The 27353-nt window shown below is 39.3% G+C and overlaps 1 protein-coding gene across 3 annotated transcripts in view; it reads left to right on the top strand.

Annotated features, from left to right (window-relative positions):
* FNBP1L (formin binding protein 1 like) overlaps positions 1 to 27353 on the top strand; it is a 95405-nt gene that overhangs the window by 52499 nt on the left and 15553 nt on the right. For all 3 annotated transcript variants that reach the window (XM_084637343.1, XM_084637345.1, XM_084637344.1), the window contains exons 2-8: positions 1289 to 1404; positions 12692 to 12745; positions 14589 to 14736; positions 15136 to 15198; positions 19779 to 19883; positions 20494 to 20622; positions 25909 to 26055. In XM_084637343.1, coding sequence (XP_084493469.1) covers positions 1289 to 1404; positions 12692 to 12745; positions 14589 to 14736; positions 15136 to 15198; positions 19779 to 19883; positions 20494 to 20622; positions 25909 to 26055 — 762 coding nt within the window. The remainder of the gene's footprint in view (positions 1 to 1288; positions 1405 to 12691; positions 12746 to 14588; positions 14737 to 15135; positions 15199 to 19778; positions 19884 to 20493; positions 20623 to 25908; positions 26056 to 27353) is intronic.

Here is a 27353-nt window from a genome sequence, read left to right as displayed (position 1 = left end):
TGTGGTGGTGCATAACTTAAGATAATGAAGAAAGTAATGTTCTATCATGCAAACTTTAAATATCTAAAGGCAACACAATTAGCCTTGCCTGTACCTCATCACTTTCTTTCTCTGGTATTAATTTTTAATTTTACTTTATAGCTGTATTATTTAACTATCAAGTGTATCTGGACACAGTTTCTATGGCCCACACTGTATGATAACTTATATTTGTTTTTACATTTGCACATGTTTTTTTAGATTATTGAGCAATTGTTCATGAGGAGGTGTGCTAAATATAGTCAGAATTTACAATAAATATTGTCATCTTAAAACACAAATCCTGGACTTCTCTTCAGCATGGCATAGTTTAAATTTTTAATATAAAAATATGACTGTGTGCGGTGTGGTGTGGTTTGCTGAACTGCATCTTCATTTTTTTTTATTTTTTTTTTTAGATATTTCATTCAAGTTTCCCCTTTTTGTTTTTGGATTCCTTCTTCACCCTGAATGAATGTTTGCTCAGCCTGTTGATCTGTCACCTCTAATAGTGAAAACTCAACTTTGAAGGTAGCAATATGACAGGGTTTTTGATCATTACTATAGAAATCTGCTTTTTTAAAACCCAGTTTCTGTTGCCAGTTTGTCATAGCCCTCTTCATTTTGAGGACTAGTTTTGTTCTGTCTGGAGACTGTCACCAGCACCTATCATGGAGTGAGCATTTGCTGATGACTTGGACTATCTGTGTATCAACCTTTGTTGTATAGTATCACTTAAGTGTGTTTCCTGTCATTGGGTGATCTTAAGGATGTAAATACTTTTTTGTATGCCTAGAAACCATACCTAGGGTCTGTGTTGAGGAATTTTAAAATTACTAAAAAATCTTTTGGAAATAAATTGTACTTGAATAGTCCGTTAACCAGTTACAGAACGCTTGTCTCCACTTATATGTTCAGTGTTGTATTGGAAACCTTCCTTGATTGAAAAGGATTATTTTTAAAGTAATACAAATATTAATGGTCATTACCTTTTATGAAAAAAATCAACCGTGAGTAATTTTAAAATATGAGTACAGGTGCTTTTACATGAAGAGCCAAAGGTATGTTTGCACATGTGATTTTAGCTTACTAATATTCTGGCATATGAGGGTTGTGATATGCATAGGACTGGCTTTATTATCCCCATTGTAGTGAGTTATATCTAAATATCAAAGACCACAACTTCATAACTAAATTAAATTGATTGATTTTTCTGATTTTTTTTTTTAACTTTGTGTAGCTAATTGAATTTCTTTGTTTTGTTTTAAAGGATCAATTTGATAACTTAGACAAGCATACACAGTGGGGCATTGACTTCTTGGAGAGATATGCAAAGTTTGTAAAAGAAAGGATAGAGATTGAACAAAACTATTCAAAACAATTAAGGTAAGTTGTTGTATTTTTTTAAACAAATCCTACTCCGCAATCTTGCATCTGATGAAGTGAGCTGTAGCTCACGAAAGCTTATGCTCTAATAAATTGGTTAGTCTCTAAGGTGCCACAAGTCCTCCTTTTCTTACTCCGCAACAGTTACTCTGAATTACATTATCAGATGGGTAGATAAATATTTGATTCTGTTGTTCAAGGTCTGTTTTTCATCTGTCGTCTGAATTAGATCATTAGTTACTTTTCATGAGAGACTGATTTTTCTGATCTTCAGATTTACCAGTCCAAAGTGCTCTCCCCCCTTGAGTCTTTTGAACCTGAAAGATGCACTCAATGGAATCTTGAGACTTTTTAAAAACTACTGATACTTCTGCACTGGTTTTGGGGTTTGCGTTTAGCAATCTTTTCGCATTAGCCAGCTCTTTGGTTTCTTCTCTGTTCAACAAAGTTTAGAAGCAGACGCTTTAACATCCATTTCTTATGTTGGATTGGCAGAATTCACTTCTTTATGTTAGAAATCTGATAGAAGTCATTCGTGAGCAGAATTTTAGAAGATTGGAATATGAGAATTTAAGGAGCTCAAGAAGTGATTTAAGTATGCAGAATGCAGCACCATTTCACAGCGCTGTGTTGGTTTGTTTTGCTCATTCTATCTGTTTAAATGAGGAAACCATTTTATTTGGACACGTTAATCAAAAACTTTTTCACAGACAGCACAAACAAGTCACCTCTTTGCTTAAGTAACTGAAGCTTATTTTTTGACCACCTTACAGAGGGTTATTGACTTCAGATTTGTCTGTGCCTTGATTTTTAAAATGTTGATGCTTAACTGTAGAGGCCTGCATTGTCTATATGTGAACTTTTATCTACTTTGTTCTAAAAGTTATATTATCTGTATTATTATGTCAATATTATATAAAAACAAACCTTTCATTCTTTCATTTTTAATATTGTTTTGGATAAGATTTGTAATTCCTCCTGAAGAGTATACTGCCTTGGAATTCTTGCATAGTGCACTTTATAAATGAAAAATGTATACCCGTATAATTTACTCTAACCTAGTGGCCACCAACCTGTAGACCATGATCGACTGGTTAAATCTAGAACATCTGCCAGCTGATCATGATCTCTGGCCACTAAAAGTCCAGCAGCACAACGGGACTAAGGCAGGCTCCTTGCCTGCCCCAATCCCACACCACTCCCAGAAGCAGCCAGAACACCCCTGCCGCCCCTTGGGGAGGCAGGGGTCTCTGCGCACTGCTCCTGCCTGCAAGCATTGCCTCCGCAGCTCCCATTGGCCACAGTTCCCTATTCCCAGCCAATGGGAGCTGTGGGGGCACTGCTTGCAGGCAGGAGCAGTGTGCGGAGCCATATGGGCCCCCCCCCCCAGAGGCATGTTACCCACTTCCAGGAACAGCATGGGACCGGGATAGGCAGAGAGCCTGCCTTAGCCCCGCTGCGCCACCAACTGGGAGCCGCCCAGGGTAAGTGCCATCCAGCGTGAACCCGCACCCCAACCCCGAGCCCTGAGCCTCCTCCTGGAGCCAGCACTCCAACTCCCCTCCTGCACCCCAACCCCCTGAACCCCCTCCCAGAGCCCCCTCCTGCACGCAAACTCGCTTCCAGAGCTTGCACCCCTCACCACCTCCTGCACCACAACCTCCTGAGCCTGGAGCCCCCTCCGACACTCCAAACCCCTCGGCCCCAGCCCAGAGCCTGCATCCCCTCCCGAACCCCAATCCCCTGCCCCAGCCCAGTGAAAGTGAGTGAGGGTGGGGGAGAGGGAGTGAGCAGGAAGGGGTGGGGCCTCAGGGAAGGAGCAGGATAGATCCTGTGTTGCACTTAAATTAAAAACATAATCTTGTGAGTAAAAAGGTTGGAGACCACTGCTCTAACCAGTCATTTTCTTGAGCACAATTAAAGAGGAGCAAACGAAAAGGTGTGTTGTGTAAAACTTGTGATGTCATAATACGTTACTAGGGAACCAAAGAATAAGCAGGTTATTGATTGTTGCAAAGTTTCAGCAGCATGAGTCAGGACAGGTAGACCTGGATATGCAGTAGGTTAACAAAGTCATTCAGTGATATACATATTTAATTTGTCCTTAATTTATGATTAAAAAGAAGTTGGTTTTATTATGTGTCAAATTATTATACCGTCAGTGGATACTTGTAACTGAACTATCAGATGTTGTTTTTGATACAGTAACTGTTGTTGATGAAAGGGAAGAGGTTTGTTTGGTTTACTTCCTCTTTGTCAAATCAAAACAATTCCAGAGATTCTCCTTTTTGTTTTTATTCTGTTCAGCACATTTCTTTCATGCTAACATTGTTGTAGTGGGAGATACAACTTTCTGTTATGTGATGCAGAAGTATAACTAGCGTAACTTCAACAAAAAATAAAATTCTGAATTTGTTCAGCTGCTTTAAACTGGAGTGAGGCGGAAAAAGCCACTCACTCCTTGGAGTGAGTGTTGTTCTCTAATTATGTAATATTCCATGATCTCTAGAATCATCTAGTTGATTTGAGTCAGTTACAGAAAATGTTTTGCTTAAATTATAATGGTGATTATCCTCTGACTAAAGTATACTACTGGGTTGTTGTTTTTTCTTCATAGCAGATTAATGTACATTTCAAGTCACCTTGAGACATTTACCTAAATTGCTATATATAAAAAACAGAAAAACGTTATTTAAACATAAGCTTAAAAGTTAAGTTGGGAATGCAAATTACCACCATATGTGTTTGTTTCTCAAATCTGGTTTTCTTTGATTGGAGCTGAAAACTTAAGCTGTTGTTTATTATCCAAATGTGGATCTGGCAAATTTTCTTTTAGTGACTACCTTAAGAGCCAAAGCATATGAACTTTTATATTCCAAATAGATTATTTTATTTTGTACTCAGCTACCACGTAGTTCCTTTCTATGGTGTTTTGTCTTCAGTTGAATGCTTTTTCTGATAACTTATTGAGATATTAAATTAAAACACTTTTGTGATCAGTGCTCACCATAACTGTTAGTTGATGCTATTCCAATCTTTCAAGCTACTAGAGTGCCATTAAAAGTGGAGCTTTTCCTTTAACTATCAAAAGGCCTGGAAGTTCTAATTGCATGGCTTCATAGTCTGTGAAAGTAGACTTTAAATATAATTCACTTCCAAAATCTCCCTTAATGGAATATAAAGATGGTGGGACAAATTCAGAGTTGGTTTCTCCAGCTGTGTTAAAATCATTTAATCAAAACAACTTTTAGAATGTCAGTGAAACTGCACTCACTTGTAACGCTGCTTACAGCACTGTATGGACCTAAAGAAAATATGCAAAATTCAAGATAACCACACCGCTATACAAATATTTACAGTAAATTGCTGTAAGGTAGTGACTGAGGCACTTGATGAGATTTACATAACTCCATCCTACGTTACAGAAAATACACACATTTCCTTGAAAGCTACTACTACTTTCAAAGAGAGTTGAATTGGGAGATCCGTGATGTGGAAGCAGGGAAAGAAAGAGAGGGTTTAAGGGCAGCCATTTAAGTGTCAGAGACAGAACAACTGTTGAGCTAAGTCTTAGCCTAATATCGTGAGACCTGTAGAAGCAGTAGGAAACAGCAGAATAGTCCATGTGACCTATCCTTGAGATAACGATGTTTTGAGAGGAGAAAGTGAGAAAATACTGGAATAGATAGTAAATAGCCTAAATAAAATGTAGATGTTTTTAATTTCTGTACATCACAAAGAGGTATAAACGTTTTTGTGATTTTGCTTGTACTTTGGAGAAACTGAGGCAGAGATGCTCTCTGCCAGCTGTATTCTTCCCTTGTAATTGCTCGAATAAAACTGTCTCTGATTTTGTTGCTTCCAACCTGAGAGTGGAGTTCGTTTTCTTCCAGAGTGCTATATTTTTAAAAGTACTAAGCATCTTAACCCCTAGATTTCATTAAGCAATAATTATTGCTTGCCACCACATAACTTGAGTCTTTTCACCAAACCAGAGAGCAGTGTGGTCTAATCCTGCCACTAAAAAAATTGACCATCCAACTTTCATCTGCAATCAAATGTTTTTAATCTAGAGCCCTCATTTTGTCCCTATTTTATTTTTAGTTATATTAATTTAGTGCTTGTGCATGGTGCTGAATTGACCCTGTTAGACTGTGAAATCATTTGTTCGTGTACAGACTTGGGGCACAGCACAGGTAGTGGCAGTCCAAGATTCTCCGCTCCATCCTGCTGGTGTGTGGAAATCCTTTTCTAGAAAGGCCACAGTTAGGGATGAGTTCAGTGTCTGTGACCTTAGTAACCCTGAGAATCTCTGCTGAAGCCATTAATTAATGTGAAAAGTGGTGCCCGTATGTACAGTGTGGATATGTGTCCATTGGGTAAGGGGTCATAACTAGACTGGAAGGATTAGATTTTTATTGGTAAATATGGATTTCACCCTTCGCACAAACTGATGAAAACACATTTCCACTGATACTTGGCCTATTTGTAAATTTCAGTTAAGAAAAATGCTGCTTGAAAACTTACTAGAGTTTGAATTAAGGATATTTACTTGGTATATTTTGACATGTGAAATTGACAATTTGTGTTTTAACCGTTATAAAGCTTTAACTTTTTCAATCTAAATTTATACTGTTGTTAAATAATTATATATGACCCTCCCATAATTTCCTACAAATGCAAAAATTTAAGTGGATAAAAGTTGTGGGAAAAGATGCTTAAAAATAAACATTGATATTATCCATCAAAATTATTCTTTTTAAATATCAAATTCTGCGAACCTTAGCCATAATTCATTTAACATGGGCTAGCAATGCAATGACTTTCAATCATTACTAACCGGGGTGGGATTTAAATTGATGACCTAGTGGTAAAAAGAGTCGTATTCCATTTTCAGCTTTCTAAGCCATCAACTCTCATTTTCTATCCTCACAATGACAGAATGAGTTTTCTTTATACTGTAAGTAAAAAGATCATAATAATATGCTCTGTTAAAATAGACTCTCATTATTTTCCAATGTGTTTGTTTTGTATTGCAGAAGATAATTACAATGCTAAACAAACTGTTCATCATAAACTCTTTTAATAAATCTTGTGACCTTAAAGATTCAAAACGTTGTGGGTGGAAGAAAAGATTAATCTGAGTTGTCATTAAGAACCTGACAGAATAAAACACTTTATAGTCTAGATTCTTACTGTTCAGCTTCACTTTAAGTCCCCCATGCCTGTACATCTGGCAGATCCCTATGTCAATGGCTTGCTGATGGGGGTATAAGTCTGCATAGAGCTGGGTGATTTTTTCTTTTTTTTTTCTTTTTGCAAATCGTATCTTTGCCGAAAAATGCATTTTTTGGATCTCTGAATCCATTCACAATTCTGATAGAATTCAATAAATAATTTTTACTACTTCTTTTTTATTTCAAAAATGTCAACAAATTTCATTTTGACCATTTTGAAATGCTTTATTTCAACTTTTTATTTTGAAATGGTATTCCACTTTGAAATTTGGCCAATTAAAAAAAAAAAAGGGGTGTGAGTGTGAAAACACCTGAAAATGATCACATTGGGAAAAAAAAAAAGTTTGTGGTTGACCCAAAATGTTTTGGTTTATTTGAAACAGTTTTTTTCCCTCCAAATTCTTGATTCATTAAAATGTTTGAAAAAATAAAATTTGGGCTAGATCGAACAGATTTTTTTATTTATTAGATTTTTTTTGGTTTGGCCTCATCATCTGGACAGACCAATTATCTTTAGATTCCAAGAGCTAAGCTCAAGTTTAGATACAAATGTCAAACATTTCTCTTTTTTCCAAGAGATACCTGTCAGCAAATACTTTCTAGAGGTGTTGCCTGAGCTTCTATTCCTGATGTCCTCACAAACCCCCTGGCACCTAAGAGTTATTTTCCAGGACATCAGTTCATTTGCTCTCTGCTTTTCAAGCCATAGTTTTCTCATTTTAGAATATCCTTTTGTGCTCCTTTGATCTCTCCATGCCTTCCGTTTTTCCTCTGACTCTTGCACTCATGATCTGTCTTTTCATGTTTATTATCTTGTGCACTTATTGAAGCCTGAGCTGTTTACTGTTTGCTGAGTCCTTAGAAAATCTGACAAAATTTGATGCATCAAATTACAAATTCATGTGAGCCCAAATGCAGTCAGGATCCAACTGCTAGTTAATTTGGTTTAAATGCTACAGCTTATGTTGTTTTTGTTTAAGGGGGAAGATTGTCGTAAGGTATTTCTGTCTTCCTAGAAATGATGAATAAAAACAGCATCACACTGGAAAAATAAAACTAGAACAGAAATCAGCATGCTACTAAGTCATCAGTAATCATGACCCTCCCCCACTGCCATTCTAAACTGTACGCTTTATATTAAGTGGTTTTCCTTTCTTATCTGTAACATGCCAGAAAATCTTCTCTTGCACAGGCTCTTGCACAGTTGCCTAGTTACAGCATTGTTATGCTTGTTATGGATTTCACCTTCTGAATAATAATGAGGTGTATTTTAGGAGTTCCCTGTTTATAATGTAAGCCTCTATATAAAGAGTGTAAGGCAGGAATATAAAATAATACCAGAAAAAGCAACATAGGAAAATTATTGTGGGTGCCACGGAAGAGGTTTTGTCTTTTTTGACATGAGAAAAAACACACACTATCCAGATATATGGAGACTTGTCTGCTTTTAATCTCTAACAGCACAGCAAATAGAATTTGCACACACACAATGGACTCCATGATATTGGAGAAAAATTCTTGTCTACACCTGGAGAGTCACAGTATTGCCCTCTGAAGTAATTTTTATTCATAAAATGATTTAGAACAGCAAAAGTTGAATTTGTGAAATAGTTCTGGGCATCATAGGCAGACTACTATGTAGCTCTGTACCTTATTGGTGTTGATTATATAATCTCTTATGTTACACCTTTTCAGAAGTTTTGGATGGAAAAATGAGCTCCCCTTTCAGCTAATATTAGGAGCTATATTTTAATATAAAGCAGGAAAGAGATGCGATTATGAGCTCAGTCTTTCGAAGAGAATAGCATGATGAGTATGCTAAATTGAGGAGGTAGTCAGAAAAGTGACTATAAAAATGGCATTGTAGGTTGCTTTATTACTTTATTGTAGAGGGCGCTGGTAGTGATGCCTGTAGTTATAGTTAAAGTTGCCTAACACTTTGATTATAAGACACTGTTTTCAAGTTGCTTATAACTTTGACAAACTTTAATCATTGAGGCTGAACTTTCCATGCCTGATGTCTGCTTCAGGCTGAATATTTTTTGAAAATTTCAGCAAGAACAGTTATGCCATTTCTAAGAATAAAATTATGAAAAATACTTTGCTTTGCGTTATGATATGGTGTAAGAATTTTCTTAAGTAGCTCTAGCACCTCCAAGCTTTGCAGCACTGACTTGGAATCGGGCAGAGGGCTGATCCTAGTGTCAGGCATGTGCCTTTTGCCATTCTTGTGAAAATCTGCCAACGTTTGGCCAAACTATAAGCCTCTGAAAAAAATCATAGTTTGCACATGCTCAGTTTGGCAGCAAAATTCTCAGAAGATTCTGTCTGCTCTGCATGTGCTCTATCCCTGCACAGCTCCATTGTGTCAGCCAGACCGTTTGTATGCCATCCCACAGAGCGACTGAACGTGATCCATCCCCTCACAATGGGGTGGGCATAGGATTGAGACTGGAGCTGAGGGAACAAGAGTGGAAAGATCTGTAGCTACTAAACACACTCCCTCTGGAACGTCACTGGACCCAGGATTCCCGAGACTCAACACTCTGCTGTCAGTAAATAGGTGGGAAACCCACTGGAAAAACATCTTCTTGAGTGGTTAGGTGACATAGCAGATGACATCCTACTATGCATATCCGTTACTATGGGCTATATGGGGGTCAATATGGTTATGATGGATTTTTTTTTTTTTTTTTACTTTTTAAAAAGTAGGAAATTGCATGTAAAAATAAAACAATATAGTAAAATCATGTTAATGTTGCAAAGTCAAGCACTCAAAAATTCGGAAAGTTGGAACTGCTCTGGTTATGAATCAGGGTTGTGTAGTGAATGAGGTGGTTGTCTGCGTGACCCCTGCCTCATTTGTTGTGGAAGTTGGAAGATGTGCATTGAACGAGGCAGGGAACTGCAGGAAGAGAAAGGAGCATCTCATGATTCAAGTAGCTGAGTACCACTTTGGAGAACTGAGTTCTGTGTCTGCCTCTGCCAGAGTTCCTGTGGGATGCTGGCCATTGCCAAGCCATGCAGCATTCCATGTACATGAGGAGAGGGAAGTAAACCCATAGTTCCTTGGCTCACAGATCAGATTAAGATCTCTTCTTCTACACTGGCTGCTGCTTATATTTTTGTGCACTTCACCATTGAGCATTGCTTCATACCCTTTCCATACAGAGGCAAGTATCATTCCCCCCAGTTTACGTATAAGTTAAGAGAGGTTGCACAAGGTCTCTTCTGGTGAAACTGGGACTAGAACCCAAGTCCCTACTATCTACTACTCTGTCATACTGCCTCTTCTACAGAATGTTGCAAATCTATGTACTTAAAACTACTTTTCTAACTACTAGGTATACTTCCTTCACAGAGGTAGGAATAGAATGCAAAAATCCTCATCTCCAGCATTCTGTTGCTGCTTGTCAGTGGGTTACACAACAATTTGCTGAAGTATCACAACCTCCCCAAAGGGCCTGGTCCAAATAGAAAAATAACACTTCTTTAGCTCAAGTTTAGATGTCTGTGCTGGGAATCGCATGGTTCAGAAATTCAACCTTAATGCTAACCTGGGGAGGGTGAGGGTTGGGAAGGGTTTCTTCTATTTGCACATGATGGAATTTCTTCCCCCTCCCAATTTTTCTCTTTGAATAATTAGCTTATTTAATACAGTGAGAAAACATCCTTAGACACTTTTATGGTTTAAAAACCATCCTATGTGATAATTGTGTTGCAACAAAACACAGGTGGTCCACATTTTGGTGCTCTGTCACACTGAAAAGTGTGAAGGGTGAGCGTATTAGTAAAATAAGTAGACACAGTATGGCTTTTGAGTTACACAGCAGAGCAAGAGAGTGCTGTTCTTGCAGTCATCCTTTCAGTGTAACTGCACTTTTAAATCCTAAAACTGAACAAAGGGAAGCCTGGGCAAACGCTATTCTACAGCAATATGTAAATAATATGCTAATTTGTACTGTTTTTTATTGTTTGGATTGTAAATATATAGGATGGATAAAAATCTGGCATATGAAATATGCAGTATTGGGCATGGTATTAGCAGCCTAAAAAGGAGAATATACAGCAGTTAGCTCTGCTATTTGTCCTTCTCATTGCAGCTACTAAATGGATTTCATGGTGAAGAAAGTGCAATATAAACAGTATTTTACAGAAATATCTGGAGAAGAAATTGATATGCTTTCAAAATGCCTATAAAGAAACCTGATACCTCTTCAGACTGTACTCACTGCCATCGTCTGTTGGCTGCAGAAGACTCTTAACAATAAAATTGGGTGATACAGATTCTATTGTGAAAGGTTTTAATAAGTACTGACAAGAACTAATGCTCTGCAAAAGTCCATGACTATTACGGAAGGAAAGCTAAAGAGTTTTCTGCTAACATGACCACATTGGACACTAGAGCTACTGAAGTAGACTCTTAAATTAACTATCAGAAAATCTTCAGTAAATTCAAGCAAAAACTGAAGAGAATAACAGCTTGCATAAAACGTAAAATCTGATCATATGATAGAGACTATTGGAATTACTGGAAAATCAAATCAAATGTAGAAATGTTAGATTTAAAGATGTGCCAGTGGCCAAAGAAGTGCCAGATCCTCTTGTATTTTGTTAAAATTATGGTTTGTTTATTTCACTTTGACACAGAAAATTATTCTGTATTTGCTGAAAAAGATACAAAATTCCTTCTAGACAGAGGCAGGGAGATCAGTAATGGAGCTATAATTGCAACTTTTGTGGTTTATAAAAAGTGAGAGAATTTTGAAGACTGTTATAATAAAAAAGATACTGCAGTATGAAGATGGGCTCTTTGTCCATATACTGAAAATAGGAGGGTGGGGAGAATTAATTGTGGGCTTGTTTTTTTTTTTTTTTTAAAGGAAGGGTTTCATGGTGTCCTACAGGTACCTTTCTGGCTTTCAGAAAAGTTTGTTACCTGTGGCAATAAATCTTTTTTTTAGGACAGTAAATCTGGTGCAGCCGGGTGGGAGTGGCGGAATATATGTTTTGGAGAAGGATTGTATTTGAAAATTGACACTCAAGTATTGTTTCTCTCTCTCTCTCTCTCTTTTTTTCCTTTTTGTAAGATTGTGGGCACGTTATGTTGCTTTGGCATGTCACAGGATTCTTTATAATGTTGTTCTACTGCATTTCCAAATTTAGGCACTAATCCTGCAGTTATTTCTGTAGCAGTGCATCCCTATGTTATCAGTGTCTGACTAGAGGATTTAGTACAGCAAATGTGTTGATCAAGATTGCATTCCTGCAGTGTGTAGCATGCAGATGCATGGCTATGTCCACTCATTAAAGTAAATGATGCTTCTCACAGGCACAGCAGTCTGTCCACATGCTACATAGAGCGTATTAGGGGTCTCAGTCTCTTTTTTTAGATTTTTTTTTCTTAGCTTTTGAACTGTTGATGTTTCCAGGGACACTGATGATGTTTTCAGGTCTAAGGTATTGCCTCCATTTTTTAAAAAAAAGATTCTGCATCTTGCACCCTAAAATCTGCTCATGTTCAAAACAATGACAAAATAATTTGTCTGAATGTCTGCTGAAAGCTAAACCCTGGTCACCGGATTTCTCTGCAAACAGTCATGAATGTGGTACCCAGAATGACTATATGATTTGCACGTTGCTTAGCTGTGCCTGTCTATATCATTTGGGTGTCCAGATAGGATAGTAAATGTAATATAAAACCTGCTGTTTGTGAGCCTTTTAAGTTGGATGTGAATAAATGAGGTGATTTAGTTACTATGGCAACAGGTGCCTTCAAATATATATTACTCTGTTGGCTTCACTGAGTTTACACCAAAATAAGTTTGCCCTGTGAAGTTGTATCAAATTCTTCGTTCAAATAGTTTACAGTATGTGACCCTAGTGCTGCAGAGACCTTCACTGGTATAAGGCTCTCCCCATGAAGATCCTTTGCAGCACTGGGGCCTATTTTTTATCACTATATCCCTCTCCAATTTTTTTTTTTTTTGACACTGCAACTAGAAAAATGCTTTTATAATATAGTATATGTACTTTTCACCTTTTAACAGAAATCTGGTTAAGAAGTACTGTCCCAAACGTTCATCAAAAGATGAAGAGCCCAGGTAAAATATATGCATTTAAAGTTTTACATATATAAATAGCAAATACCACTGTATATTGTTTAATCTTTTTTATCCTTAATGGAACTTTTTCTGTGTAAATATTTTTGATGGATAAATTAGCAAATGAATGAAATCAGGACTTCCTTTGTTTGGGTTCTTGTTCTATAACAATTAAATATCACACTTTACTGTTCCCACTATTGGTGTCTTAAAGTTTTAGGTGTTGTCAATTTGTATTAGCAGCTTTCCAAATTAAACTTCATTTAGCAGAAGAGTTTGAAAGTGAAGTTTTAGTGCAATATATATATTATATAAAATTATATATATATTATATATATATATACACACACACACACATATTCTGGCATTACTTTTATAGGATTGGGAATAATTTGGCCTTAATGTGTGTGTTTCTTTTTCTTACAATTTTTATTAACCCTTTGAGAATCCTGGTAACGTTCTACCAATGCAGCTCTGCAGACTTGGGTTTTGACTGCATGCTGAATTGTCATTTATTTTTGGCTAGTGAAACTCAAGTGTGTTACCCTGGCAACTTACTTTGGCTCCAAGAGGCAAAGTAGATTTGGATGACCATTTGTGAGGGTAACACTGCATGTTAAGCAATTCCATTGTCAATGGTGTAAGGATACATCTACACTGCAGTGGGGAGGTGTGATTCCCAGTTCCGGTAAACGTACATGCTTGAGTTAGCATGCGGGGTGGCTGCGGGGACACAGCTCGCATCGTGTGTATGTAAGATCTCCCATGGAGTTGTTCTTTGGAGGCTAGCCTGAGCTACCACCAGTGCTGCCAGGTTTAGCACACTTGCTCCAGAAGTGCTAGCACGTGTATGCCCACAGTCACTCCCAACTACAGGGTAGACATAGCCTAAGAGAAGTGCTTATTTTGCTGGCCTTGTCATTGATGATATTTGATGTCTGATTAAAACACAGTGCTAGTTTTTAAAGTATAAATAATTGGACTATGAATGAAAGAATGGTGAAAACTTAAGGGTAGCATGTGGGATGGATTTCACGTTGCAGCCAGGGAAGTGCTATGCAGAAATGCCTTGGGGAACCCCACCAGAAACACCTCCAGTTCTATTTAAACCCACCTCCAAAGAAATCTGGACGGCAGGAGTCAGGATTTCCAAGTCCACAATGGAATTCAGGATGCCAGCTTTAAGAAGATGGCAATATTCCATTATTAAAGAAAGATGCATATTTTAATATGGTGACTGTTTTTGTTTCTTTCCTCCCTTCCACACACACTTTCTACCCTTATTTTTGCCCCTCCTCCTCCCCCTTTTTAGTGCCAGCCATAGTGGCACCTTACCTCCAGCCAAGAGGTGGGCAGGCAAACAGGCAGCTGTCTCCAGAGCTGATAGCAAACTTGTTCTGTAGATCATCCATCGGGATGCATATGAGTGGTATGATTGGCATGTTCCACCCTCAAGACCAAGCACATCATCTCTGCAACAAGTTCAGCCTCCGAGCCTAGGGACCTAAGTCCGTTCCCAAGCTCAGGCCTCTCAGTTGGCAGCTTAGGATACCACTAAACTGCAGGGCCTTTCAGGTAGTATTCTTATTCTTTCTTTTCCACTCCCCAGAATCCATGTTCTTATAAACTATGTATGAAGAGACATTAGAATGTGGTACATCTTAGGCCCAACGTCGGCTTTCCCCACTGTGCATTTTCACTGTAGTTCAACATTAGTCTAAGGCTTATTTTACAGTGTATCTAATTTTAACACACACTATGTTCTCTTAATGGCTAAGTAAAGAAATCCTTAGTGAAAGTAAAAGTCAATTTCACCTTGTGTTTTCAATGTGTATTTTGTCAGGTTTACATCCTGTCTAGCCTTTTTTAACATCCTTAATGAGTTAAATGACTATGCAGGACAACGAGAAGTAGTAGCAGAAGAAATGGGACACAGAGTCTATGGAGAACTAATGAGATATTCTCATGATCTAAAAACAGAAAGAAAAATGGTAATTCCTATATTCTTATCCAACAATCGTGTATAAAATGACTGTTTTCATTCAAAGAATCTGTATACTTATTTGTCCAGTCAGTAGTATAAATGTGACAGTAGTGTCAATTATAAGTTTTATGTGCAACTTAACATAACATCAGAGTAGCTCTCTTCAATACATATTTACTTGCTATGATGTTCAAAATACAAATATAGAATAGTGCCCATTAATAACTTTTGAGTAAATAACCCTGGTCTATCGTGCTGTTCTTGCATGGATAGTAATATCTCCAATAAAGTACCTTGATAAATTAGTAAGCAATTGACATAGCATACTGAATGTAAACTAGAACAGAAACCAGTAAGGTTAACAGTATCTGAGATTTGTGAAAATGTCTTATTTATGGCCTTACAGCATCTTCAAGAAGGGCGAAAAGCTCAGCAGTATCTTGACATGTGCTGGAAACAGATGGATAATGTGAGTTTTTCTGTTAATAGTGTACAGTTCTGCACAACTGTTGCCATTACGTTTGCGTTGGTGTTTAGTTTAGCTGTATCACTGAATGATCGCATTAGATTTATTGTTCAGTAGCCAAGACAGAATACAATGTACTTGTAGTTCATTACCTAATTAATTTCTCTGTAAATTGTTGTTCTTTGTAGGAGTTACCTTTTTGGGGTTTATGTGATGTAGAGAAGTAGCTTTCAAATATATTAGAATTTTCTTGAAAATAACACTCAATCCTATGTCCTGGAGGCATCTACTAGCAATCCTTCAGCCTAGCAATCCTTCAGCTATCAGTCCCTTTTCTCCTCGCCTGCTCTCATTGTAATCACCTACAGTTTAAGAAATAGCTTATTTTGTGGGACAGTTTCACTAGTTATGTTCCATCTTTTCACATTTTTATAGATTTACTGCTGCCTCCTTAGTAGTTGTAGTAGATTTTCCAAGTTTCTGTTCTTACTAATTAACCTCAAATTAACTCAACTGTGTTTAAAGACTTGAAGGTATGTAGCATTTACTTATGCATCATTTAGGAAATCAAAGCTTTAAGTCCGTCATCAGCATTGGACTTGATCAAGATGGCTTGTAACAAAAGGTTTATTCAAGAATGCTGCTATGTCTATTGTATAGTCCTTTTTTGTTTATTTCACTTTCAGTCAATATAAACTCTGTTTAATAGAGGAATACAGGCAGAGTACTCCAGGGTTCCATTCTTTGAAAGCCCCAGTTTAAAAGGAGGCAGAACAGAAATTCTACTTTCCATGTCTCAGTGATACTTTTGAAGTGATATTGACAAAGATTCCTCCTGTGCCAATACGCCATCCTTAGAATGTGTTGCTTCTTGGTCAGATATCCTAAAACAATGGTGAAGAGGTGGAAGATTCATATTTAGGAAGGCAGAGTTAGAAGAATGAAAGAAATTTTTAATTTCACATGCTTTACATCAGGGGTCGGCAGCCTTTCAGAAGTGGTGTGCCGAGTCTTCATTTATTCACTTTAATTTAAGGTTTCACGTGCCAGTAATACATTTTAACGTTTTTTTAGAAGGTCTCTCGCTATACGTCTATATATATTATATAACTAAACTATTGTTGTATGTAAAGTAAACAAGGTTTTCAAAATGTTTAAGAAGCTTCATTTAAAATTAAATTAAAATGCTGATCTTACGCCGCTGGCCCACTCAGCCCGCTGCCAGCCTGGGGTTCCGTTCACCTAGGCTGGCAGCAGGCTGACCGGGGCCTGCGGCCAGGACCCTGGCTAGCAAGGGGCCGGCAGCCAGAACCCTGGGCAGGCAGCCAGAACCCCAGACCAGCAGCGGGCTGAGCGGGGCCGGCGGCCGGGACCCCAGACTGGCAGTGGGCTGAGCGGCTCAGCCCGCTGCCACTCAACCCGCTGCCGGTCTGGGGTTCAGTCCGCCGGCTCCTGCCAGCCAGGGTTACGGCTGCCGTTCCTGCTCAGCCCGCTGCCGGTCTGGGATCCCAGCCCTGCCCACATAGAGGAGTACCTACCTTCTCCCTGGTTCTACCCCATTCTCTTCCTCTCTCTCTGCACTGAGCTGAGGGTGGGAGTGCACTGAGCACAGGGTTGGGGGTGAAGGAGCAGGCTGGGGGTTGGGGTGCAGGGTCTGGCCAGGAGCTAGAATGAGGGAGGGGGCTCAGGGTTGGGACAAGAGGTTTGGGTGTGGAGTGCTTACCTGGGCAGCTCCCATTTGGTGCGAGGGGTGGGGGTGGGAATGTGGGGGGTGCAAGAGTTAGGACATGGGGTTTGAGGGGGCTAGGTATGTGTGGAGGGTACTGGAGTCAGGGCTGGGGTCGTGGGGGGTGCAGGGGTCAGGGCAGGAGGCTGGGGTGTATGGTGGGTGCAGGGGTCAGGGCATGGGGTGTGGGGGGGCTAGGTATGTGGGGGGTACTGGAGTCAGGGCTGGGGTCATGTGGGGTGCAGGGGTCAGGGAAGGAGGCTGGGGTGTGTGGGGGGTGCAGGGGTCAGGGGAGAGGGCTGGCTGTGTGTGAGGGGGGTGCAGGGGTCAGGGCAGAGGGCTGGCTTGTGTGAGCGGGGTGCAGGGCTCAGGGCAGGGGGCTGGGGTGTGGGGGCGGAATGTAAGGTGCAGGGATCAGGGTAGAGGGCTGGGGTGTTTTGGGGGTGCAGGGATCAGGGCAGAGGGCTGGGTGTGTGTGAGGGGGGTGCAGGGCTCAGGGCAGGGGACTGGGGTGTGGGGGGGGATGTAAGGGTCAGGGCAGGGGGCTGGGGTGTGGGCTGGGGGTGTGGGGTTGCTCCCAGCCCCCTGCCCAGAGCGGCTCATGGCAGGGGGCTGGAGGGGATATGCCCTGATTCCACCCCCCTTCTCCAAGGCCCTGTCCCCCACCTCTTCTCCGCCTCCTCTCCGGAGCAGCGAGCGCACTGTGGCTCTTCTTCTCCCACTCCCGTGCTGATCCGTGGCAGGGAGAGGAGAAGGGGCAGGAATGCAGCACGCTGGGGGAAGAGGCAGGGGAGGGAGGAGCTTGCCTGCCCTGCAGCAGCAGCTGGCAGGACCAAGTTTCTTCATCTCTGGGGGCGGAGAAGAGCAGGCCGGGGCGGGCAGGATTTTTAATGGCACACTGCTGCCTGCCAGGGTACCGGTCTGGGTTTGGCAGCAGGCTGAGCAGGGCCGGCAGCTGGGACCCGGCAGGCAGCAGTGTGCCATTAAAAATCGGCTCACGTGCTGTCTTTGGCACGTGTGCCATAGGTTGCCGACCCCTGCTTTACATAAAGAAGAGAGGATAAGCAATAGGATTTCAAAATACTTCATTTGTAAAGTGTCAAGAGAGGGTAGCAGTTGGTTGCTGAAGATTGTTCATAAAGGTTCAACATTCTTTCTTGGAAATCTTGCCTATTGTCACCAAATTTTTGGAAAGGAAAGTGCTAATCAGGAAGAAGATTACAAAAACATTTGCATTTCTGAAACATTTCCATTGAACCAGTGCCAAACAGAAGGAAGGAAGAGCGAAGGAAAATCATTAAATCATTTTAAGGTGAACTGACTTCAGAACAAAAGTGAAAACTGAGTTAATCCCAGATTTCTATGCTGAGTGGTCCCCATTTACCAGACTGAGGGACATGCAGTGCAGAAATAAATTTTTAATTAACCCTTTTTTTCCATTCTCCTACATGAAATCCACTGGGCACTGCTCAGGTAACTGAAGATGGTTATTTAAAACTTATTTCTGTGCTGAATGCTCCTCCCATGCTGGGTAAATTGGAGAGGCAGTTCTGGGTTTGTCACAGTTTTAATTTTTAGCTTTCCAGTTCATCTTTGAAACTTCAGTATTACAAAGACTAACTTCCCTCTTAATGTCAGAATAAATTAGAATTACATATCACTGCACAGGAAAAATCTTAGTGATTTTTCTGGAGTCAGTCATCTGTCTTGGAAATCGATGTGATTGAACCTGAAGAATTCTCGATATCTGCATAGGAATATATTTCAGTCACTATGGATTTGTGATGGAAAACAGCATTACCGGTCCTGAAAAACACCATTCCGGCAGATGCTAGCACTTCATGTGCTCACATACTTTGATCATTTATTGGTGTGTATGTATCTTCCTTAATGTATTGTTTCAAGTCCCATCTAATTCTGGCTTAAAAATAAGGAATTAACAGGGCCTTGGTGAACATGATGGGTAACAGCCTTTTCTCACTCTGGATGTTTAATAGTGGGGCATAAAATAGAGCCATCATGTGTCAACAGTCAGAGACCACCTTACAGTAAATGTGTTGAGAATTGCAGTCTCAGTAGGTTGGCAATACTGACAGTGCACTTCTCTGTGAGATATTCTCAAATATATGAAGATTAGTTGTCTTTGGCTACAGAGTCTCTCAACAAATCTCTGAAGGCTTGATCTATGCTGTGAAATCTGACAATATATGACAGATTTGTTATCAGTAAGGTTAGCTAATATGATGCCAAGTATGGGTTAGTGTGGTCAGTGTAGACCAGGACAAACATTGTTCAGCATTGTATCAGAGGGTCTAATTTTGGTTAGCTGAGACATTGCTGAACACTATTTGTTCTGGTCTATGCTCACTGCTAAACCATGCTCAGTATCTTGTCTATTAACATCATTGTAACAAATTGGTTAAAGAAATGAATTTTAAAATTATATAGATGTCTGGGTCCAGATTTGGATTTTCTTTCCCAGCCTCTTTCTGCCCCCCCGGGTAATCTGAGCTAAAATCTGGACCCAGCTGTTCTTTATAATTAAATTTGTCTCTGTAATTGGGTGTTCATAATTTGGTTGCTTGTATAATAATTTTAAAACCTATTTTGAACATTTCTGTGCTGGAACCCCATTAAGGTAAATGGAGCAAGTTGAAACCTCTGGAGAAAAGGTGGTTTGACTGCAGATCGAACAAGACAGCAGTGCTTTGATTTTCAGGGTGAAGGCTCTTCTCAGCCAAGATTAATGGAAATTTTAAATGGAAGCTTAGATATCTAGGTTTTGAAGTTGCTGTAAAAATAAAACCGTACTATCTGTTGGTTTGTTAGAGCAATATAGTTTTCATGATTTTTATAGAGCAAAAAGAAATTTGAAAGAGAGTGCAGAGAGGCAGAAAAGGCACAGCAAAGCTATGAAAGACTGGACAATGACACAAATGCAACTAAGGCCGATGTTGAGAAGGTAAGACCCATGACACTTCTTCCTCTCCGCATTCTTGTTGTTACTATTATTAGAAAATGTTAATTTTTGTTGGCTTTATTTTTTGTAGCAATATTTGAACAACATAATATATTTATTTACATATTTTAGGCAATATCAAAGTTACAGTATAATTCATCTTTTAAAACTCAATGTACAGTGTAGTGAGGCATATTGACATATTTTAGTCTTTTAATTATTCAAAGGATGATCACAGAGCAAATTACAGATAATGTCTAAGACAGAAGCTGTAGATGGGGATATTCGTCTGATGTAATTTTTGGTGTAATGTGCTTCGAATCTAGTTTAATGGTTTCTATTTTATTCTCCTTCTGAACCACCTTTAGTCCAATGGCTGCAGAGGAAGTTTTTATGGCAGTTCCTGAATATGACCTGTAGATTGACATTACAAATTTAATGGCACTCACATTCCTTCCCTTTTTGTTAATTATAGGGAGAAATGTTTGTGCCTCCACATCCACTGTGACTAATGTTTTTATGTAATTGGTGGGAAAGCTAGTTAAAGTAATGTTACATTTCTTTTGAGAGAACACAAATGAGGCATGTTTGTACTGATGTGACTTCCCATTAGGCTAAGCAACAATTAAACCTGCGTACACACATGGCAGATGAAAACAAAAATGAATATGCTGCACAACTACAGAACTTTAATGGAGAGCAACACAAACATTACTACATTGTCATTCCTCAGATTTACAAGGTAAAACAATATTTAATAAAATTAATTTCTTTATTTTTTGAGGGGGAAGAGGATTTCAAAATCTAAAACTTAAAGAAAAAGATAATCTTGGTAGATCACTTCCATCACCTAAGCTGGTAAAGATGTCTAAAGCATATCTGCCTAGGTTTTTATTAGGTTACATTTATTGTTCATAGCAATTAGATTTAGAAATGTAAATAAAATACTGTTGTAGTTTCTGTGAATATTGTTATAAATAGTAAGCTTCCTTTTGTTTGCTTAAAGAATACTAGAATCATATTGCAAAAGAAGAAAAAGTTTCTTTCAAGGACATACATTCTGTGCAGCATTCATTTAATATAAAGTGATCCATGGACGGCAACAAATGGGAAATCCCTCAAAGGTCTTGAAGTCTGTTGAAGCATTTGGGATAACACTGGGAACCTCACAGGCTACTCATCATCACTCCCATAAACACACTGGTCATTGGGGCACCATCATTGATGAGCAATCCATTAATTTTCTCCACCCCTGGTGATTGTTTGTCAGTGCTTGAGTCTCCGCAAAGCCCATTCCTGTCCACTCTTTTATATTGTCAATCCATCTCTTCTTTTGTCTAATTCTTCTTCTCTTCCCCTGTACTGTCCCTTGGAGGATGATCTTGGATAGGCCAGATGATCTTGTTACATGGCTGTACCACTTCAGCTTGCGCTTCTTCATGGTCATCAGGAGGTCTTCATATGAGCCAGCGCATTGGGTGATGTTGCGGACCTCTTCATTAGTGACGTGGTCAAAGTAGGAGATACTTCTGTAAAATCCTGGGCATCTCATTTCTACTACCTGTATTTTCCGTGCAAGTTCTGCCGTAAGGGTCCATGTCTCGCGCGCATACAGAAAAATGGAGATGACCAATGCGTGCAGCAGTTTCAGTCTGGATTCCGGGGAGATGTTCTTATTCATCCGAATTGGCTTTAGCTTTGCCACTGCTGCTGTTATTTCCGCAGTTCTTGCCTGAATTTCTGCCTTGGATCCTTCATCAGTGATGACTGCCCACAAATACTTGAACTGTTTCACTGTCTCCAGCTCTTGTCCACTGACAGTGATACGTGAGCTGATCCCATCACGTTTGTTTGTCGTCAGCTTGGTTTTCTCTGCACCGATTTCCATGCCATATTTTGCGAAGGTTTCATCCAGTTGTTTCACAAGATTGGCAAATTCATCTTTATTGCCTGCCAGGACATCAATGTCATCAGCGAACCGAAGATTTGAGATTGTTCACCCCCAATGCTGACTGTGCATATGTGATCTTCTAGGGCATCAGTCATTATGCGCTCCAAGTAGATATTGAACAGTGTGGGCAAAAGAAGGCAGCCTTGCCGGACTCCAACAGTAGTGCGAAACCACTCTCCCATTGTGCCATTGATGAGAACTGTACTGCTGGCCTTGGCATACAGTTGTTTAATGGTAAGAATAAGCTTATGACCAACATTGTACTTATTCATGGTTTCCCAGAGAGCTTGGTGCCATACTCTGTCAAATATCTTCTTGAAGTCAACAAAGACGTGGTAGATGTCCTGCTGGTGGTGTAAGTATTTCTCACATAGAACACGAAGGTTGAAAATCTGTTCTGTAGTACTTCTTCCAGCACGAAAGCCGGCCTGTTCTTCAGCAATGATATTGTCTGCTTGTGTCTTCAATCTGTTCAATATGACTTTCAATATCACTTTGTTGGGATGGCTAAATAAGCTAATGGTCCGATAATTTTGACACAATTGCAGGTTGTCTTTCTTTGGCAGAGTGACAATTAGTGACTGTGTCCATGTGGAGGGCCAGTCACCGGTCTGCCAGATCTTGTTGCAGATTTTGGTGAGTTCACCTATTACTATTTCTCCTCTGAATTTCATCAGTTCAGCTGGGATGTTGTGAATACCTGTAGCCTTTCCATTCTTGAGTGATTTCACAGCTGTCTCCACTTCTTCACATAGTATTGGAAAGTCATCCTCCTCTGTTCAATCTGGGCTGTCTAAGACACTAGGATCTCCATTTGTCTGATGGTTGTATAGATCAGAGCAGTAGTTTGGGGTCCACCTATTGATGATGTCCCTTTCTTCTGTAAGACTGTTCCCTTCTTTGTCTTGAATTGCATTAGCTTTGGTCCATCTTTCCTTCGTCAGATTTTTTACAACCTGGAAGTTTGCTATTTTTATAATTGATACGCTCTTCAGTTTTAGAGCATTGTTTTTCAATCCATATCTCCCTGGCCACCTTCATTCCTTTCTTGATCTTTCTGCCAATCGCTCTGTATTTATCAGCTCCTTCAGTGTGTTCTTGTCTCTCTTATGTTCTCTTCTAATATCACACATTTGTAGTATTTCATTTGTGACTCATGGTTTTGTCTTCTTACAGTGTTTCCCAAGGATGTCCATTGCTGCCGCATTCATTACAGCGTTGAAATTGTTGGTCATTGTTTCTATGTCTTGCTCTAGATCAAGCAGCGGGGCAAATTTTCTGCCAGTCATTGCTTGGAATGACTCTGCAACATTTTGGTCTCTGAGTGTGGTGAACTTTGGCCTGACAATTTTCCTTAGCCGCAGCTAAAAATTTAGCATCACAAGGTCATGATCACTTCCAGTATCAGCATCAGGGAAACTCCTTGTTTTAGCTCTGTTAATCCCAGAACAAAATCCATGTGTGCCATGTTGATCGTCTGGATGTTTTATGTGCTCCTAATATGTTTGCAAGAACCAGATTGTTACAGCTGGCAAACTCCAAAAGTCTCAATCCTATCTCATTGGTTACCGCAATACAGAAAGGGCCACAATAATCTTGCCAATCTGCCTGTGCGTCAGTACCCACTTTAGTATTCCAATCTCCTTGTACAATCAGGATATCTTTCTTGTGTACCTTATCGATAATGTCTTGGAGCTGGTTGTAAAGATCTTCAATTTGATCATCGTCCTAGTCTGTTGTAGGGGCATAGACTTGTCCAACTGTGATATTAAACGGTATTGCCTTTAGACGGATGTGGGTCCGGGGACCGAATAGGCCCACTGCTCCTCCTACATCTTGTAAGAGGTGATTAAAATGGGGCTGCCTGGAGAGGATGGGCTCCGCCAGGTTAGAAATTTGTCCAAGACACACCATATGATGAGCAAGTCAACGATGTCCATACCGGATTGATTGCAGCCCGGATTAATAATGACTGTGCCATCCCACCAGGGCAGACGCGACAAGTATACTACTGGTGTAACCCCAACAAAGAGGATCCGTGGAAGAGGTAACATCACCATAGCCACATGGAATGTAAGGACATTGAGACAAATAGGGAGGTTGAAAGGACATGTACGGAGTGGTACAATACACCTGGCACCTGCTAGGAATCTCTGAGGTCAGATGGAAGAACTTTGGAGAGGTACTAACGGAAGAAGGCCATGTACTCTATTACAGTGGAGAGGACAAACATGTCAATGGCTTAGGATTTCTTGTGCATAAAGATATCAAGAATTCAGTTTTAGGATGCCGCCCACCATCCAGCAAGCTCATTTCCATCCATCACAGGCTATTACTGAGAATCAAAGTGAGAGGAAACAGAGGAAGAATGAAAACCTTGAATTCATTTACAAGTTTAATAACCTGAGAACACATGAGATTTTCCAGGAGCATGGGAGAGGATCGCAAAAGAATTATTTATTTGAAACTAGGAATCTCAGGAGGAAATTTTTCTTCCTTATTTTTTTACCAGGTGAAGAATGCTACCTCCAGTGAATCTGTCAGTGGAAGACTAAGGAAGGAATTATAGTGCATACCTGAGACTGCAGAAATCCGTGTATTAAGCAAAGACCCAAGAGGAACATTTTTGATCAGAGACTTGGTTTATTACATTTCTCCAGGGTTAAAATAAATTTTTTGTTATGAGAAATTACTCTTGTTTCCTGAAGTCCTTAGCAAATATGATCCCAAAGACCTAGTTTTACTTTATAACAGAGTCTTTCAACCTTTTTCCATATGCGGACCCCTAAAAATTTTCAGATGGAAGGTGCAGATGTCTTTGGAAATCTTAAACATAGTCTGCGGATCCCCAGGGGTCAACAGACCACCGGTTGAAAACCTCTGTGCTATGGTACCAAAATTGTTTCGCAGACCCCTTAGATATAGTCTGCAGACCCCCAGAGGTCCACGGAGCATAGATTGAAAACCACTACTTTCTAAGGCTCTTTCTTGGTATTTCTTTTTATTGTTTATTTGCAAGTGTTGAGTAATATTTACAAGCGAGTAATTACATGACTCAGCTGGTATAGTTTTATCTTAGGGAGATCACGTGAGATGCTGCTTGAGATATCTGCTTCTGTTAGGGTAGATTTAGCAAAGACTTAAGCCTACCTCAGATGCCAATTATTGTAACTAATAGGCTGAGTTTTCAATAGATTTTTATAGTGTCTTTTTGTAGTAAGAGTGAGGTGAGCTCTGGATATGCATCATTATATAAATAATGGATTATTGTTGTTGTTTTTTTAATTTGCTCAAGGGTCTCTGCGATTTTGAACTTAATGTTACCTTTTTCTGTTTTAAATGTGGGACTGGCCAACATCCACTGAGATACTTGGATAAGAAATAGTTCTAATTGGCTTTCATTACAAAGCTTATATAACATTGATATTTTTTCTTATTTTCCAGAACACATCTCTTGCAGGATAGGGTTTGTTTCTTAAATGGGATTTTAGAATTGTGTCCCATGATATTCATATCTTTTCCCAATGTTTTTAATCATTTCTGTTCTTCTGTCCCAGTGTTTTTAATCATTTCTGTTGGCAACGTGTGTCAAATGGAAGGAAAGTTCAAAACAAAAACAAGATTTTTTTTAAGAAGCCTCAAATTTTTGTTAGCTAAGACTAGAAAGAATTACATAGGTGGGGGAGGTTAGAAGATGGGAAATTCAGCCAATTGTCCTACAGTATTTTCCAAATTTTATCTGAAATGTTTCTTAATTAAAGGAAGTGTCTATGTGATTACGGGGGTAGAGGACAGAGAGGAGACTATGATAATAGGAAGCCTTGTGTTTCCAAATATTGTTTTTAATAAAGAGTATCCAGTCTTCCTGATTACACTGTATTCTGTACTTCTTTTGCTAAAAAAGTGTCAATGACAAAAGTATTTAAAGAATATTAATTTTTATCTAATTGTATTCAGTTTTGTACTAATACTGGATAAAGAAATTCCATACTTTGTTATAAAATGGCTCCTGAATCTGCATACTTAACAGGAATATCAGTAAACAAAATCATCATATTATCTTTTTCTTCTTTGTAGCATCTTCAAGAAATGGATGAACGAAGGACCATCAAACTGAGTGAATGTTATAAAGGTTTTGCTGATTCTGAGCGCAAAGTTATTCCCATAATCTCTAAATGTTTAGAAGGAATGATTCTTGCAGCAAAATCGGTTGATGAACGCAGAGTAAGTGAATTCAGCTCATTTTGTTTTTTAATATGCATGAGTAAATTAACTAATATGGGAGCCATGTGGCATATTATTGAAAGAGGGGAAAATACACTAAATATTTCAGATTTATATTGTCCACTTATCTTTTAATCTAAAAGATCCAAATCCTGAAGTTAACGTTGTCTTTGGGCATTTTACCTGAGTAAGAAATGAGTTATGACTTCAGGATTTGGTCAAAATGCTCATTTCCTGTTTTGATGTCAGTTGTCTACATCAAAACTTTTTCGTACTTTTTCATCCTTTTGGCTCATCACTGTTAATGCAACCCCACTGGTACTTAGTACTCAGGTTGGCTTTGCACAAATGATCACTCCATCTTAATAGTCTATTTTGAAAACTATGGTTGGGTAGCCAGGCCTGGATTAAACCAATGTGAGTTTGTGATCTGGAGGCTTCTTGACTGGGAAGTGGGTTGACAGCAATTTATTTTACATGAGCTGCTGAAGAGCTGTCTGAAATAGACAGACAGCAGTTTGATCACACAAAGAACTAAGTGTAACGACTGGTATGGTTGTAAAGTCCAGTACTCACAAATTAGGAAATTCCAGAATTGTCTGCTTGTGCAACCTTAATTTGACCCCCTGGTACATAGCATTATGACCTGGTCTTTAAATTACATGATCACACAATATAAATGTAAAATACTGTATTATGGGATTGATCCTACTCACTGAAATGAGAGTTTTGTCATTGGCTTCACTGGTAGCCACACTGGACCTTATGTTTGTAATATATAAAATATTTTATATAAGGAATTATATTGGGAAAGTTTTTTTCATGTGTAATTAAAACAATTTACAGAAAATAGTGTATATGAAAGCTCACTAATTTGTCTGAAAGAGGAGGTATAAAAATTAATTATTACTGTGGAATGAAGGCAGATGCAATATTTGGTTTAATCTATAATATTAATATTTAAAAATTCTGTGTGTTACAGTAGCTAAGTATTATTTTATAGCTGGAAGATTTGAGTCAGGGATTTATTGACATACCCAAGGCTATAGAGAGAGTCAGTGTCAGAACTGATCCTATAAACTTTGGATTTCCTGGTTCCCTGTCCCACGGGCTTAGCCTCTAGACTATACCTTTGAATAGATTAGATCAGTGGTTTTCAATCTTTTTTCATTTGCGGACCCCTACAAAATTTTGAATGGAGGTATGGATCCCTTTGGAAATCTTTGACATAGTCTGTGCACTCCCGGGGGGTCTGCGAACCACGGTTGAAAACCTCTGGATTACATGATAGTACAAGT

This window comes from Lepidochelys olivacea (assembly GCF_965140295.1).
Source record: "Lepidochelys olivacea isolate rLepOli2 genome assembly, chromosome: 8".
Lineage (NCBI taxonomy): Eukaryota > Metazoa > Chordata > Testudines > Cheloniidae > Lepidochelys > Lepidochelys olivacea.
This window is presented reverse-complemented; position numbering and strand designations above follow the sequence as displayed.